Source organism: Coffea arabica, chromosome 7c (genome assembly GCF_036785885.1).
Source record: "Coffea arabica cultivar ET-39 chromosome 7c, Coffea Arabica ET-39 HiFi, whole genome shotgun sequence".
Taxonomy (NCBI): domain Eukaryota; kingdom Viridiplantae; phylum Streptophyta; class Magnoliopsida; order Gentianales; family Rubiaceae; genus Coffea; species Coffea arabica.
The window spans coordinates 1,517,659-1,535,371 of NC_092322.1; the positions used below are offsets into that span (position 1 = coordinate 1,517,659).

The 17,713-nt window shown below is 36.2% G+C and overlaps 1 protein-coding gene and 1 long non-coding RNA gene across 3 annotated transcripts; one reads left to right on the forward strand and one right to left on the reverse strand.

The window, feature by feature from the left end:
- The first annotated feature begins 8,238 nt into the window (after window positions 1-8,238).
- LOC140010326 (uncharacterized) lies at window positions 8,239-10,845 on the forward strand. 2 transcript variants are annotated; one of them, XR_011817617.1, is made up of 2 exons: window positions 8,239-8,481; window positions 8,850-10,845. It is a non-coding gene; the product is annotated as an uncharacterized lncRNA (long non-coding RNA). The 2 variants fall into 2 exon arrangements; XR_011817616.1 differs by lacking the exon at window positions 8,239-8,481 and adding an exon at window positions 8,509-8,597.
- Window positions 10,846-12,505: 1,660 nt separating this feature from the next.
- LOC113698307 (beta-glucuronosyltransferase GlcAT14B-like) lies at window positions 12,506-16,483 on the reverse strand. Its single transcript, XM_027218085.2, has 4 exons — window positions 15,575-16,483; window positions 15,409-15,484; window positions 15,199-15,314; window positions 12,506-13,502 (listed from the first exon to the last, which is right to left on the reverse strand). Exons 1-4 carry the CDS (start codon window positions 16,158-16,160, stop codon window positions 12,988-12,990), a joined length of 1,293 nt encoding a protein of 430 aa, XP_027073886.1. The 5' UTR covers window positions 16,161-16,483; the 3' UTR covers window positions 12,506-12,987.
- Window positions 16,484-17,713: the final 1,230 nt, after the last annotated feature.

Genomic DNA, 17,713 nt, shown 5'->3' on the forward strand with positions numbered 1-17,713 from the left:
ACTGAAGTAATAATGTATTTAAAACGCATCCCACAAAATGAACCGAACCTGTCTGTATTCAGAGTGATTGGATGCTTCATCTTTTGAGGATCTGGAGTCAAAATTGGATACAGGGAACACAATTTTCATTTTTGTTGGTTTGGGCTGTCTTGGAACTTTTTATTATTGGACAGAACTTTGAAACCTTTAACTCGCCAAGCTGGACAACAGCATTTCATTCCTTCACCGGGAAATGAAACAATTAGCAGTTCAGGTGTTTTGTTATTCAAAAAAGGTAAACTTAAATGGAGAAAGTAATGAACGGAAGGATGAGTAATAATTGTAAATTAAGCTCAAAAGAATGACGATGCTGTAAAAAATGAGTTAAGAGGAAGTATTTGTCATGTGATACATTTAACTCGTTCCCCATATTTTTTTTTTCTCTTTTGATAAAACTGAAATCTGAAAATTGAAATGAATCTAATACATCATTTAATTTTGAAAGTAAGTTTTGTCTAAAAAATTTAGTGTCATTTTTGATAATTGGTTGTGTTCTATATATATAGAGTAAGGGTACGATTGATAAAACTGAAATCTGAAAATTAAAATTAATCTAATACATCACTTAATTTTGAAAGTAAGTTTTGTTTAAAAAATTTACTGTCACTTAATTAATTTAAATGTTCAATTTTTGACTGAACTAGTTTATCAAATAGAACCTAAATGCATGATACATGTATAAAATTTAAATTTTAAATTTAAATTATGTATTATGCATTCAATGGTGAAAGTATATATACTGTTAGTATGTGTGTGTGTATATATATATATATATATATAATTAATCCATATATGTATATATAGGAATTTTCTGCGTCCAACGAATATGTCCCTTTTATTAAGGTCACGATGTCTATGCATTATTTACAAATAATTGTTCCTCTAAAATACTTTGAAAATTACAGAATAGGCCATGTTACATCGACTTGAATTGGAAGACAAGAGACTAGTCATCTTACCGAGCTGGATCAACGTACCTATTCAACCTCTAAAAGCGAACAAGTGCCAATTACATCTTAGAAAATCAAGACCGTTTGAATTATTCTTTTTGTCGACCTGGATTTGACCAAATTTTAATATGTTTTTAGTAACATTTTAGAAACTTTCAAACACTTAACATCCCACCATAATGAGGCAAAACAGACAACATATTCAAAATCTAATTTTTCAAATATAATTTTACAATAATATATAAATAAAAATAATTTTAAAAACACCAATCCATTTAAAATCAACTCACAAATACAAAAAAAAAAAAAAAAAAAAAATTTACCACTTCTTCTTCCATCACACATCACTACCCATTGATGGCGACCATCTCTCTCTCTCTCTCTCTCCATACTAGAAACCCTCCCACTCTTCTCCATCACTACCCTGAGTAGCTTCTTGTTGTTTTCAGATGACTGGGTTGCGATCAGAGGGCCACAACACCCCGAAAAACAAGTAATCCATGAGTTTGTTTGGATTGCAAGATTTTCAAATAAAAATTTCAAAAATTGTTTTGCTTGCATCATACACACAATTTCCAACCACCTTTTTATTTCACATATATTACATCACAAAAAGTACTACAGTAATTGTTTCAAATAACTTCCTATCCAAACAAACCCTATATTATTGAGATCAGAGTAAGTTTTGTTTGGAAAATTCAGTGTTATTTTATTAATTTAGATGTTCAATTTTTTGTTATCAAACGGTTTGAATCCATTAATTCATTAAATTTAAATGCTGAAGTGGGTTATCAAACAAGATCTAAATGCACGACACACATACAAATTTTGAATTTCAATTTTAAATTCAAAATTTGTGTCATGCATCCAATAATGAAAGTGCATATACTGTCAATGTATATAAAATTAATCCATATATCTATATATATATATATATATATATATATGAATTTTCTGCGTCTATAGAATATGTCATTTTTATTATGGTCACGATGTCTATGCATTATTTACGAATAATTGTTCCTCTAAAATACTTTGAAAATTACAGAATAGGCCACGTTGCATCGACTTGAATTGGAAAACAAGATCTTACGGAACTTGATCAACGTACCTATTCAACCTCTAAAAGCGAACAAGTGCCAATTACATCTTAGAAAATCAAGGCCGTTTGAATTATTCTTTTTGTCGACCTAGATTTGACCAAATTTCAATAAGTACGTTTTTAGTAACATTTTAGAAACTTTCAAACACTTGACATCCCACCATAATGAGGCAAAACAGATAACATATTCAAAATATGATTTTTCAAATATAATTTTACAATAATCTATAAATAAAGATAATTTCAAAAACATCAATCCATACAAAATCAATTCACAAATACAAAAAAAAAAAAAAAGATTTACCACTTCTTCTTTCATCAAACATCACTACCCATTACCGCTACCGTCACAACCACCATCTCTCTCTTCCTCTCGTTTTTCCTCTCTCCCCATCCTTCCTTCATTCTAGAAACCCCCGTCCCTCTTCTCCTCGTCTTCCGATCATGACTGGCTCCTTGTTATTATCAATGACTGGCTGCGATCAGAGGGTCACGATACCTCAAAAACAGCTAATCCATGCTATTTTTCTAGTCTACTAATATGCAAGATTTGACAAATTCAAATGGAACAAAAATTTCGAGACGGAAGGCTGAATGATTCAGGAGTTGGAGTCAACGGTTGACCTACTGTGGAGGAAGTCAAATCAAAACTCAACTCATTCACATTAGTATTATAATCCGGACCCGCCACTCTAGTTGTTAAGCTCCAACTCGAACCAACTATTATAGCTGGTCTCGGATCAGACGCAGATTCTACGTACTGCTTCTGACGTGAACAATGATCCACTTGCAAATTTATGGTTACGTCTACGGTGGAAAGTTCACCTTTCTGCCCATAGTAGGCAGAAGCAATGCAAGGAGGCCAGCTGTGCTATGTGAGGACGCACAAAGAAGGACATCCGAGCACCACTGGAGAAAGCCGGTTTGGCTTGGATGAAAAACGTTATATATTTTAAAATTATAATAAAAGTTTTCTTAAAAATTTATTCATCATCTAATGCCCAATACTTATATTTGATAAATTAAAATAGTTAATTAAATATTCTATTATAATATAAACAACTATATGTCATTGAGTTGATTGAATGATATTTTCTTTTTTTTTTTTGTTATTCAATTAGTTGTCAATTAAGTTTCAATTGAAATAAATATTTTATAATTATTTAAATTATCAATTTAAGATGAGCATAAATATAAATACATTAAATTGTATTATTGAAATATTTGATTTAATATAAAAGAAAGACAAGAAGAAATACAAGAAATTTTTTAAAAATTCACGTGAGTCCTTTATATTAGTAATCACATTTACTTGTTATTATAATTACAATGCCTAACCATAACCAATTGAAACTCATATACACAAGTCATACAACAATTTGCGTTATAATGTTTACAATTAAAGTTACTATACACTCAAATTAAAATTCTCTTTTTTCCACTAAAATTTCTTTTATATATGATTTATGTGTTATCAGTGATTTGTAATTAATTTAATGAAAAGATACTCTTTAGGTTAAATGATAGGTTTTGACAATGTGGATTACTTTTAAGGATTTTAATGAGATTTAGAACACATTTTGACATAGACAAATATTAAGATGATGTTGGTTTCCAATCTAACAGTCACGTAATTATATGATGTCAATCTAAAAGGATTAAATGTCTAACAAATGAGATCATATTAAGATAAGATAAAATAACATTAAAAAAAAGGTTAGATGATCAAATTCCCAATATATCTGAAAATTTGCATCAGTTATGGAAAGGGAGAAAGTCATATTTAAGCTATTTTAGAGTTTTAGACTGCATGGCATATTATAGAGCCCATGCTCAAAAAAAAAAAAAAAAAAAAGAGAGATTTGGGACCTAGACCACTGAACCCGGTATCATGATTTTCCATGAATTGTTGAAATAATAAATCAGAAGAATCTATTTTTTTTTTTTTAAGTGAAATCTTATCAGTTTTGGGAGCTTAAGTTTGGATTGTGGAGGTGTGTTAGCAAGAGCTCGTACACATATATGTTATACATAATATACGTTTCAAGTATTTTGACAAGTATTATGCCGCAACTGATATTATAATGCGAGCACAAATTTCTTACATGACATAACAAATTATCCATTGAATGTGAACGCAATCTTTAATTAGAGGGATCTAAATTTGCCGTTAAAAAAAAAAAGAAATTGTTTTGATATAAACCCAGTGGGTATTTTAAATAACACAACAATGCCTTTAGTTAAAAATTGTAGGCTATTGTTGCATTTATGAGTTCGATTAAAGTTATCCATAGAAGAAAGGCAGCACTTTTTACGGCTTTGGAGTGTTTGTTTTACTGATTTATTGGCAATGGACAAATTGCCGAAGTCCATTCTTGCAGGTGAATGTGGGAATTGTGGCGCCAGATCAATTTGGTTCATGCTTGTATCTTGAGCCAGATTTGCTCGTGAAATTCACACTGACTTTTCTGGTAATTGGGCACTGAATGAGAAGAGAAAAATCACAGACGCTTGTCAGAACCTTACTACAGTAGTATAAATCGGTGTCATTTCCTTACATGAAGTGCATCAAAGCTCAAGAGAAAGAAAGTAAATAAAAAAGCTCAGCTGTTAAGTGAGCGTTTGAGCAGATATCTCAAATCAAGATGAGACTTTGATAAAATTAGAGCAGATATTTTCAAGAGTAAAACTCAATTTTGTAGTGTCTAGTATAGGTTTATTTTGTGAGTGTTGTTATTATATACATCTTGAGTATAATAAATTTATTTGTTTCCCTCCACTAGTAGTGGATTTAATTCATTAATTTGGTATTGAAACTTACCACAATACAACACAACGGAGGGCTCTTAGTGTCTTCACTGCTGTTAGATTCAAGATTCAAATTCTGTACCTAACAATTGCAGAAAGGGTGTGGGAAGAGGTGGGAGGATGAAAAAAAAAAAAAGGAAAAATTATTTTGGCATATAACTACTTGAATTAATATACATTGATCATGTATATATAGAAAATTAATTTATAAATACTTTAACTTGTTAATGTGAACACAATCTTTAACTAATGGAGAATAAATTTGTCATTTTAGAAAAAAGAATTTTTAATGATATTACAACATAGATTGTGAACACAAACTTGTTAATGTGAACACAATCTTTAACTAATGATATTGTCATTTTAGGTAGACGAAATTGTTGTAATAGAAAATAGGTGAAATTTTTAATATTATTTAGTAAATTTTGTACATGTCAAAACAAAATATTGTGTTAGTTTTTATATTTTAATTGAGTTTAATATTTAAAATAATTGAAGCGCAAATATAAAAGAAAGAGTTGGGATATCAAACATGATTAAAATAAAGGAAGATGTGCAATTTTGGTCCCCCAATATTTGGTCTATGAGTTTAAACTAGTCTCTGATATTTTGATCAAAACAAATATGGTCTCAAATTTTTTTTTCGGCAAATTTAGGACAACTAATAGAATACAATAATATCTAACAGTCAAAGTCAAGTTAAAATTAGTCAAAAGTTTGACTTTATATTTTTTGGTCTCTAATATTTGAAAATTTGTTCAATATGGTCCCTTATATTTTAAATAATTATATTTCAAATAAAATAAAATGTGAATTACATTAAATGCATAAAAAGTGTGTTCTAAATCTCATTAAAATCCTTAAAAGTAATCCACATTGTCAAAACCTATCATTTAACCTAAAGAGCATCTTTTCATTAAATTAATTACAAATCACTGATAACACATAAATCATATATAAAAGAAATTTTAGTGGAAAAAAGAGAATTTTAATTTGAGTGTATAGTAACTTTAATTGTAAACATTATAATGCAAATTGTTGTATGACTTGTGTATATGAGTTTCAATTGGTTATGGTTAGGCATTGTAATTATAATAACAAGTAAATGTGATTACTAATATAAAGGACTCACGTGAATTTTTAAAAAATTTCTTGTATTTCTTCTTGTCTTTCTTTTATATTAAATCAAATATTTCAATAATACAATTTAATGTATTTATATTTATGCTCATCTTAAATTGATAATTTAAATAATTATAAAATATTTATTTCAATTGAAACTTAATTGACAACTAATTGAAATACAAAAAAAAAGAAGAAAATATCATTCAATCAACTCAATGACATATAGTTGTTTATATTATAATAGAATATTTAATTAACTATTTTAATTTATCAAATATAAGTATTGGGCATTAGATGATGAATAAATTTTTAAGAAAACTTTTATTATAATTTTAAAATATATAACGTTTTTCATCCAAGCCAAACCGGCTTTCTCCAGTGGTGCTCGGATGTCCTTCTTTGTGCGTCCCCACGTAGCACAGCTGGCCTCCTTGCATTGCTTCTGCCTACTATGGGCAGAAAGGTGAACTTTCCACCGTAGACGCAACCGCAAATTTATTAGGGCAAATTATCCAATTGGCCCTTTAACTCTTTGTCTAGGTAAAATTAAGTCCCTCATCTATTTTTTGTTGACTTTAAGCCCTCGAACTTGTAAAATGGGAAATCCGTGGCCCTTTTAGCCAGTTTCTCCGGTTTTGCAATCGGATGACCAATTCACACGAACGCCATGTGCTTCTTTCAAGGGCATTTTTGTCCTCATATTCTAAGCAAAAAAGGCACACATAATCCACCTTTCTATTTGATTTCCCTCACCTCCCTTACTCTTCCCTGCGCAACCCCCACGCAATCCCATGGCCTTCCATGAAACAGAAACCCATCCTTTGTGATCACCACAGAAGATTGTCCTCCACATACGAACAGCCACATAACCAGCTGCAATTCCTAGAATCATGTAGAAGAACAGCATACCTGTAATCAATGTTCCGCGTGAAGCAGGAGACATGAATCCAAGGGCAGCAAACAAAATTGTCACAACTGCCATCCCAAGAATCTGGATCCCATCCCCGACCATCACACACAAAAGTGCTGGATTACTGGGGGCCCGGAAAACATCACCAACCACAAGCTTCCACCCAGATAACTCCTCATTTATCTGGGCTTGAGCTTCCTTGTCAAGCTCTTCATACCGAGTCAGATCTCGCTTAACTGTCCTCAAAAAGATCACAAACACGATTCCAGCCAAGAAAGTGATCACCATGAGTGAATTCAAAATTGAGAACCAGTGGACCTTTGCTCCCTCCATCTTAAGATAAGCATCCCACCTTGATGGCCATTTGATGCCCCCCCGCCATGGGGCAAGGGGGGTAGGTGATCAGCAATTTCCCCTTTTATTTTCTCTCTCTTTTTGACTAAAAATGAGCACTTTTCCAGCTTCCTTCGTGGATTATGTGTGCTCTTTTTGCTTAGAATATGAGGACAAAAATGCCCTTCAAAGAAGCACATGGCGTTCGTGTGAATTGGTCATCCAGTTGCAAAACCGGAGAAACTGGCTAAAAGGGCCACGGATTTCCCATTTTACAAGTTCAAGGGTTTAAAGTCAGGAAAAAATAGATGAGGGGCTTAATTTTACCTAAACAAAGAGTTAAAGGGCTAATTGGATAATTTGCCCAATTTATTACTGTCCGTGACCTAGGTTTGGATTCCCCGCTCATGTCATGTGCTTCTTCCCTAGTGCCTTCCTAATAGAACACGTGTCAAATCATACACATATAGAACACGTGCATTAAAATTTAAAGGTCGTGCGCTAATCGCACGCCGCTTCTGCAGCTTCCTTTCGAGGGAACTCAGTCTCGCGGGTTAGATTAGACTCCTACAGTATAGACCAAAGTTGAATGCATTGCACTTTGTCATACGTTGTCCTGGTCCGGGGAAAAACATATATATATATATATATATATATATATTTTATGTTTTGCAGGTGTGAATCGCCAAGCCCAGCATTGAACAGACGACTTTGAGCGTGCGGACTCCATGGCCAAAACGGTCAAATCACCTTTCACCTTCGGTTCTCACTCAAATTCCACCAGAGAGACGATTGATTGATTACGTATGGACAATTTACCAGTCTTAACATGCCGTTGACGGTTTTCACTTTCGATCCCCACTCTTTTTTGTGGGATCATATATACATTTTTTTTAAAAAAAAAACTTTTTTTAACCCTATAAATGTGGGCAGACTGAATCTGAGCGGGCATCCAATTGAACAGAGGGCAATAAGCATACTTAAGAAGAAGTTGTGGGAGCTAGCCTTCTTTTCTTAATACACTAAGAAGCTGTGGGAGTCTTCTTGTCGCAGGAGAAATGGCACTTGTGCTCTTGGGGGCCTCGGCTCGGCTCTGCCAAATTTACACAAGTGCCATTTCCCTGCGACAAGAAGGCCGCAACTTCTTTAAACTCCAGCCCAGCCACTTGCTTCCTGCTTCGCCGCTTCTAATTGTCTGCATGGTTCCCTTCCAGGTGAATGAATATTTATAGGCAATGTCCAGTGTCTTTACCACATGCTTCTGCATTTCAGATTTCATGTTCATATGTCGGTAGTCTTTTAGATGGGATCGATGCATGCATTCTTCGAGGTAAGAAACTTTAAAAATTATGTCACTCCAATTCTGAGTTTTTTTATTTTATTTTTCTCTTGCGGGTCTTTTTACCTGCTAATTTGAAATGCATGATTACATTTACATCGTACAATTTACATGTCACGTTTCGGATTTACGAGTATATATGAAAGAAAGGCTTTTTTTTTTTTTTTTTTTTGCGAGTTCAAGAATTTGATTGGTTTTTCCTTTAGAGCCAGTAATCATCATAATTTTACCTGGCTGTGTAAGGACTAGAAGGGATCCACCGCTCTTCGATCTGTGTCTTCCCGCTCCAACTCCATCGCTCCCGCTAGAACTTGCAGCAACGCCCTGAACTGCGGCGACGTATTGCTCATCAAGAAGACAAGCATGAAAGAAAGGTATGTGCCATTTTATCTCAATTTCTGTTGACAAAAGTAACATGGATGGATGGTAACGAGGTTAATGATCCTCATGCTACCATGCACGAATCCATAGCCCCTATGCTTCCAAAATCTGATTTAGTCATCGGGATCTGCCAGCCATAGCTTGAATCAATCATAATTCTCCAGCCCCAAAAATTCTTCATCCTTTTACTCCCATCACCATGCATCTACGCGCTATTATTTGTCTATGTCAAAATCAAAATTTCCGGTCAAGCGGCGCGGTTGTCCGACAATCAGTGCGCACGTATTGGCCGTTCTTGCCTTGCCTGGAAGTTCGCTTGGTGGCTCAAGGAGTCCCGTCCTGATGCCCACAACTTCCATTTCACCGCTCTTTCTCTTTCCTCTTTGCAGATGATTTTAAGAAAATTACATAGAAAAAACTAAATAAAAATCTAACTTAATTTCTTTGCAGATGATTTTAAAAATTACATAGGAAAAATTAAATAAAAATCTAACTTATGACTAATACGGCAATAACACAAGAATCCCAAAAGAATTAATTGAAAGAAAAAAAAAAAAGAAAGTAAAACAAAATCCGTTCATAATCCATTTCTAACCTTGCTGACATTCACGTTAAATCTCCAAAATGCAGAAAACTGAAAAAGTAATATAACATCTTGACAAACGATTCGAAGCCACTGGAGACCCAGTTTAACAGTATCGGATCTAGGCTCCGCCTCAGACGTTTTCTCAAGCCGTTCCTCATTATACAGACTAATCAGCCTTCAGTTTCTTGACTTCTTCGTGTTTTCTCCCTTCTGTGCAACCTATAATTTCCCCAAGTCCTTGGAAGTTCCAAGCTTGCTCCGCTATTGAGCATCATAACATACAAGATTGGCCTTTGAGTGTGAGTTTTCCAACGGATGATGATATACTTCTCGACCCTTTTTGAGTCTTTAACGAGGCTGGAGTTGAGCAAGAATACCCACAAGAGTTAATTGTGATGGGCCCAGTGCACTACTTTTCAAAATTATGACTGGCTCTAAAGGACAATAATATCTGCTGTTTAGGCAAAATGAGCTTTGGAAATCAAATGATAACAGCTGTACAGCATCAGACCTTCATCTGCTATTGTATTACGGTCTCAACAAGTGACGTGGGAGGGACGACATATGATAGCGCCACGGTTGCTGGAATAAGAAAGGGGCCAGCTGCTGTGTCCCATGCAATGATTGTGCAGGTGACAGCGAAGTAATTCTTACTTTTACCATAAACAAAGTGCAACTCGAATGGTTACTGAAAAACAGTTGCTGACTGACCTAGGTATTACCTGGTCGACGCGGTGGCATTCAAGAAGCTGAAACCTCTCACAATCGCTTCGCTCAGTCTCACCGTATTCAGGAAAAAATGGAAGCTTACAATTTTTTTTTTTCCTTTTCAGAAGTAGCAATGACGGTTTTACTGTCCAGGTCCAGAGAACCGCAGCCATATGCAAGAAATCCCCTTCTGGCTGACTCCCTGCTTTCCAGATTCACCCAAGAAGTTAGTCTAAAGAAAATTGCTAGTCTCTTTCAAGATTACCCAATGACTCGAGGCGGCTAGTTATATGGAACAAAATCGAACGTCATCTGGCTAGTTATATACAACAAAATTGAACACCATCTTGCATTATTTTAGCCAAGTTAGTAATTGGTGACAAGAAGAACAAAGTGCAGTGATATCTCATTTTTCCTCTTCTCTTTGGAATAGGCTGGTTTCCTTCAGATGTACAGCTGTGCAAGAACAGGAGTTTTTTTTTCTCTTGTTGCTTTTTATGGTCTGCTTGTTTTGATGAGCAGGCAACCGCAATGAAACGAAATGTCGTGATATTTTGAGAAGCAGCAGCAGATGTATAGACATATCTTTCGTACAACCAATCTTCACGACGGAAAGGAAGAACCATGATGACATTTAGTGCATAAAAAAAAAAAAACAAAACAAAAAAAGGAGACTTGCGCTGTAGCATGGAGTGCTTACGATCAGCGGCGACGAATGATGAATAATGATTTTCATTTAGTAAAAAGGAGAAATAAAATTCATATAGAAAAGACGTGTATTCACATTCGTTTATAAGGGAGTTAACGCCGAATCACTATTGATAAAGCAGCTTGGCAGTTGTGGGCGCTATTCGATCCCTAATTATTAGCTGCAAAATGATAAGCAAATTCTAATGCTGTGCCTACCAAAAAAAAAAAAGCCTTTTCATTAGACTTCTTTAGCAACAAGACTTTCACTTCAAAATCAAGAAACTCTCAAGAAGTTGTACCGAAGTAACGCGAAATCGGGTCAAAAAAGCAACGACTTTCAAGCAATGATACAAATAATAATGGTTTTGCAAGTGGAATTCGCAATTCCAGAAGTTCAAATTTGTGGAATGAAGACTGCTTCCTGTGCACCTTCTAGACAGTCAATTGTTCTCTTTCCAAACAAAGTCTACAATTTGTGGAAATTAGTGGAATTTTGAAGAGTCAATAATGTGTATCATAATGAAGCAATTGTTGTTAAAAGGTTGCTTTCCACAGAACGAGAGAAGAAAGAGACTACTGACCGCTTTTTCTACAATTTTTTGTTCTCTTTTGGGAACAAAAACTACCAACAGCATTGGGAGTTGGATCTATAAGTACCGGGAGGAGAGCAGCTGGAGCGAAGCAGCGCAAGATTCCCCAGGAGTTGGGGGAATCGTGTCGCAGGAGGAATGGCACCTGCTGTGGTTGCAACATAGTACCGTCTATATGTACTAGTCAGTAGTAAGTAGTAATATCATCAATATGCAAGCGCCATTGCTCCTGCGACACAATGCCCTTGCAACTTCTTTCCTGCTCCCCTTGTTTCACTCATTCCATACTCGTTTGCTACATTCTTACCAAAATTCTTGATATAATTCCTGATCACCTAACATATATTTTGGCGTCTTTGGGTTATGGTATCACGTCCATTCATCAAGGCTACCAGCTCAGTTGGATCTGCGGGCGAGAAACTATCATCGGTAGTTAATTGCTGAGTTGTAGAAACTAGTAGTAGTTTACAATCAATCATATGCTCCCAATCAGCCCATACAACCTTTGATCGATTAATCCCCGCGCAGCCCACCATAGTCCATTAGAATAGTAAAGGGGTTTTATTTACATGGGCCTGACAAGTTAGGCCTCTGAGTCCTACTCCATTCTTTAACCCTAATTTGAATGGCAGGGTCCACGTTGCAGTAGAGATCGAAGTCGCCACAGGTGAGATTGAATTTGCAGATCTGTCCACGCCAAGAAATGCACTGATGGTGGTATGGCCCGAATTGTCTTCTTGTTTCCCTCTCTTTTTTTATTTTTCCAGATCGATGCCATGCAAGAAATCGGTCCGCCAAACTGGCATGTTGCAACAGTTTGTCAAAAGAAATTGTCCTACGAAAAAAAAAATACACAGAGATGCCACAGCAATGAAGAAAACGTCCTTATCCAGATTCCCACAGGCCCGGTTAAGAGTTTAGACAAAAAAAAAAAAAAGAATGGATTAACGAAATGAGGTAAACCTCGTACTGTTAGATATTACGCCTCTAGATTCAATCCTCATGCAATTTTCAGTTACTGTCTTGGCTCACCTGCATTTACCGTAATGATTTTACCTAACCGTAACAAAATGTTTGAAGCAATACAACGAAAACTCCTTTACTCCTCTCTTTAACAGTTTGGCACCATCAGCACCAAGTCCATTTACAACTCTGGCAAACACGGAAAACTGCCAAGACTCGAAGGTTGCACAGAAAAACGAGATGATCGGTGACAAGCAAGAAGTCACCCAGATACACCAGGCACAAGGACCCCGCGATTTCTTTCAGTCCAATACAATCATCGCTGTCAATCTTGCAGCCTAGTGGCAGCAACGTACTTCTGGGTAGTCGTATCCCTAGCTGCAAAACAGCCTTCTTGTGTTGCCTTTCCCCGTCGGTATAATTGTCTTGAGTGCAAAAAAGGGACTTCTAAAACAATATCCGGCTATTTGCACTGCCTTGGTCGGAAATTCTCATTCGATAAAAGAAAGCTGATCAGATTTTCCAGCCTCTTTGCACCAGCAGTTGGCCTGAGCACTGTTGTGTTACCAGTAACAGAGCATGGATCCGTACCATTCTCCCTGCTGCCAATGCACCATCCACCAGGGACTAGTCTTCCTTGACCACGAAGCAAGAGCTCAGCATCAATCCTGTCCAGCACTGGGTCATCTTGGTGAAACTTTCTCGCAAATGGAGCATTGCTATCGACCATGCGTTGCATATCATTCGCCGACAGGTAATGTGGATGCTGCTTGGGAGGATTATCCCACGAAATGAAGTGAAGATCATTGTTCACAGTTGTATTCAGGAATTCCTGAGCATTGCAGATGACAGTGTGGAAATAACCCTCCGGAGAGGAGATGAAGTTTGCATAGTACATGAGGACTGTTCGTGGCAAGTTGTCCCATCCCCATATGCAGAAGTCTATGAAAGGACGAGAAAGAGCCATCCACGCAGATCCTGTAAGTTTGATTCCATTGCCATGAGCAGGTAAAATGCACTCAAGTAGAAACAGGCATAATCATGTTTGATGATACTACTCATAGGCTCATATACAAATTCCAGTCTAACCTGAAAGGCTTATACATATTTCTCCAAGTTTTGTCCTCTTTTTGTTTTCCCCCATGCCATTGCTTTGAAGTTATCAAATTTTATTTAGTAAAATTCTCTCTAATAATAGTCCATAATATTGGACTACAAGATGTCAAAAGACCTGAATTATAACTCTGTCATCTGACAAATCAATGACTACCGCTTGAAAAAAGCAAATGGCCTTCAGAGGGTCAATGCCAAATTAATTATAGTGCAAACTTGGAGATATAACGACACATGTTTACAACAATGTTTATTCTCCATTGTCGCATTGCAGCGGAACAATTTTCTCTGCTCACTTGTTATGATGCCTGACATATTTTGCCAACAAAAATTTGAGCTCAAGACATAGTATTAATGAGAGAGAAAATATGTCTGTTGCCGGCTATTAAAAAAGATGATGCTTTTCTGCAGCTGATAGCTGGTTATTCAGATTATTCTCTTTTCAAAGTGGAGAAGCTCTAAGTCAAAAGAAAAAAAAAAAGATGTACAGGCTATGAAGTGGACATGTATAGGGATGCCAAATGTCTATATGAAATCAGTGACAAATAGGACATATATCATGCCAAATGTAAACATAGAACTTATACAAACGATTCTGATGGAAGAAAAACAGGTTTGAAAAACTTATTAACTCTTCCTCTTTTTTTTTGTGTTGTTTGGGGGGGGGGGGTGGTGGGGATGCAACAAATCAAATCACCATTAATGAATTTTTTAACCCCCAATGCAAAATCTATTTTTCAATCCAATTATCATGTTTAGAACACTCAACCGGAGTAACACATCAGGCACTTGAAATTGAAATGCAATTTACCGATATTAACGACCAAAATGACTACAAAGAAAATAATAGACTCAACATACTGGCAAACATAAAACAGAAGACTCTCGCGCTGAGTAATTCCTATGCCTGAAAAACATGCAATTTAGAGAAAAGCATGCAACATCAGTCCATACACCTCTTGTTCTGAAAATCCTCTCCGCACCCATAAAGGAAACAAAACTGACACATCTAACTAATCCTGCTTTCTCAATGGGTAAGCCTCTCCAGATGTTCTAAGACTTCATCCCTTTCGTACTAAAGCCTGATAGACATCTGAGCTAAATGTTGCACATGGAAGGACCAATAAATAATTAAAAAAATACACAGTAAAGACCACAAGTATTACTTATCAGCTGTACTGCATATGCAGCTTTCAGTCACCATAATTACACCTTTCACAAAGAAGCAAGAAGTTGCATGATGAAGAAAAATGAGAATATCCAGTTACGGAATAGCAGAACGATAAAGCATCCAACTACAATCTTCCCACAAAGAGTTTTAGTGTGTCCACCTCCCTATATAAGCAATCAAACCAACTGACCAACACAGAATTCATCCTGATAATTGTCATTTGTACTGGAACATAATTTAACCAGTAATCTAGGGATGCTAACCATTAGCTCAAACATACAACCTGCAGGTTAGCATAATCACGTACAGAATATATCCAAAAATTATTTAAACCCTCAAAGCAGATATCTTTAAACAGAAGCTAAAGGAGTAAACAATGCCCAATTAGACCTGTAAAGAGCTTAAAGGCTGTCGGCACACTTCTTCTCTGTGTAATCCAGAAGACATCAGATTTTTTTGTCATATACAGCCCGGGGTCAATTATGACAGGCTTAGCTCTCTGAAACCTGCATAATTAGGATCGCAAAATCAATTCTTGCAACCCCCTATGACAAACTAAAATTACCCCAGGTAAAGGAGATCTTGAACAGAATCACTCACTCTTTCCACCCAATGTTACTTGTATGGTCAATGAAATTAAGATCCCGCGGCAGATATGAAAATGTGTGCAGTAGATCTATTCAGCCAAATAAAATTCAATCAATACTAACCCAAAACCAGCTTCAAAAAAAGTAAAATTCGAGAAAGGAGGATGAAAGAAAAATACCATCCTGGGTCACCAGGGGATAGTCTGAGGCGCTAAGATTGATGAACCAATCCCAATCACCGCCTTCTTTCAACAAGATGGAGGCGGCATGCAGGGTGTTGGCCACCATGGTGGGGCCGCGGTAGGTGACCAAATTAGCCCGGGTAATCATCCTCACATTCTTGAATTTCGAGAAGATTCGGTGACCCCTGACGAATTTGTGCAAATCGAGGCGCTCCTCCGGCGAGGACTCGGCATCGAGGTGGACGACGTACTGGTTATTGGGATGGTAGAGGGCCTGGAGAGTGCGCTTGAGCATGTCGCCGTCGCCGGCGGAGCCGGAAATGAGGTAGGCAAAACGTGGGGGAGGAGGAAGCGAGGAAATGGGAAGGGGACGGAGCTTGGATTCGACGAAAATTGAGGCAGCGGAGGCGGTGGTGTAGTAGCGGTACAAAGGGAGAAGAGGGGTGCCGTCCGGCGAGGTTAAGGTGGTTAGAAAGAGAAGAAAAAGAGAAACTATAGAGCCTATAGCTAACGGGTAGATCCATTTTCTTTCCACGGTCTGTGGATGCCGAAGGTGAAGATAATAGCTCTTTAGCTTCTTCATTTCTAACAGACGACTTTGATTTTCCTTTTATATTTTTTATCCTTTTTTTCTCCAAGAAAATAAAGACGGGGCAAATGAGGCAGCTGATCGGGAAAGAATGGAGCTTTGTTGCTTGCTATTGCTATACGGAGGAGTGAGGCAATTGAAGAATGGCAGTTTTGTCTGTGTTGGGCTGAGGCTGCAAAATATGCAGTGTGAATTAAGCTTCCTCTTTTCTTTCTTTCTTTCTTTCTTTTTCCCTAAAAGCGGTACGGCTATCATATGGAGGAGTGTAGATGAGGGGAGCTGAGCATAGGATGGCTTTAGTTTGAGTCTTAAGTCTCTCAGCAGTTGTTTGTTGTTGGTTGGCAAGTCTTTGGGTAATTAATGGAAACTTATTTTTGCCTTTCATGTTTCCCCCTTTTCAAAACCAAATATTCAACTTCTAGAATAATTGACCAAGGGAGCTTAGGGTGGTAAAAAAAAAAAAAAAATTTCACCATTTTCAAAGTCCAGTTTGGGAGGCTGTGACATTTCAAAAGGGAAGGCTCATTCCATGAACCCGTGACCGGAACTTAAAAGAGGGAATCCTGTATACTATGACTAGGATTGTTCGCGAACCGAGTCACGAGCTTCGAGCTCAAAAACATTAAGTTCGTTGACTCGCGAGTTCAATTATATCTATATATATATATTTTTTAATAATAAAATTACGCATATATTTCTAATATTTTATTATTTATTAAAAATTTATTATTTTACTTATTTTTAAAAATAAATAATTATTTTTTATTTTTTAAAAATAATTTTATTATTATTATTATTTTATTTTTTAAGCTCGAGCTTGATATTTTGAGCTCGTCGAGCTCGAGTTTGAATTTAAGTTTCACAAAATTAACTAGAGGCTCGGCTCGACTCGGCTCGTTTGCACCCCTAGCTATGACGTGAATTTTGTATGCTATGATAGTATCCCTCATGTTTTGAAAAATCTAGTAAATGCAGATCTCAAGGGAATTTGCTTCCCTCATTCTGTACTTATAACTTAAGTTTTTTTTTTTCAATATATAGTCCCTTTTATTACCAAAAAAAAAAAAAGAGGGAATCCTGTAGTATTTATTATTCATATCACAAGTTTGTTTGGTTGGCATGACTTTGAGAGCGGTAATTTTGGGAAGTAAGTACTTTAATTTTTTCAATTCATCTTCGAGTGTTACTTAGTGAGTTCATAAACTTTAACTAATAGCAATTTTATTGTCCGAAAGTACTAAATGCTAGAGAAAACTTACTGTGCACTAACCAATGAATAAAGCATGTTTAATAGAAGATTTCCTTCATTTCACCGCGTTCCAGGCCACTCCGACGAAGTTGCATTCAACCAATCTCCTATTAACACATGCTTTATTCATTGGTCAGTAAATGGTAAGTTATAACTGGGAGTGTTTGTGAATTTTGGCGAAAAGTAAAAGGATGTGCAGGGTTTCGTATGCTGCTGCGGGGAAAATGACCAATTTTGTCACTAAACTTTTTTATTAATTAATGTGGATTTAGTCCATAATTTGATGGCCTTTCTTTTT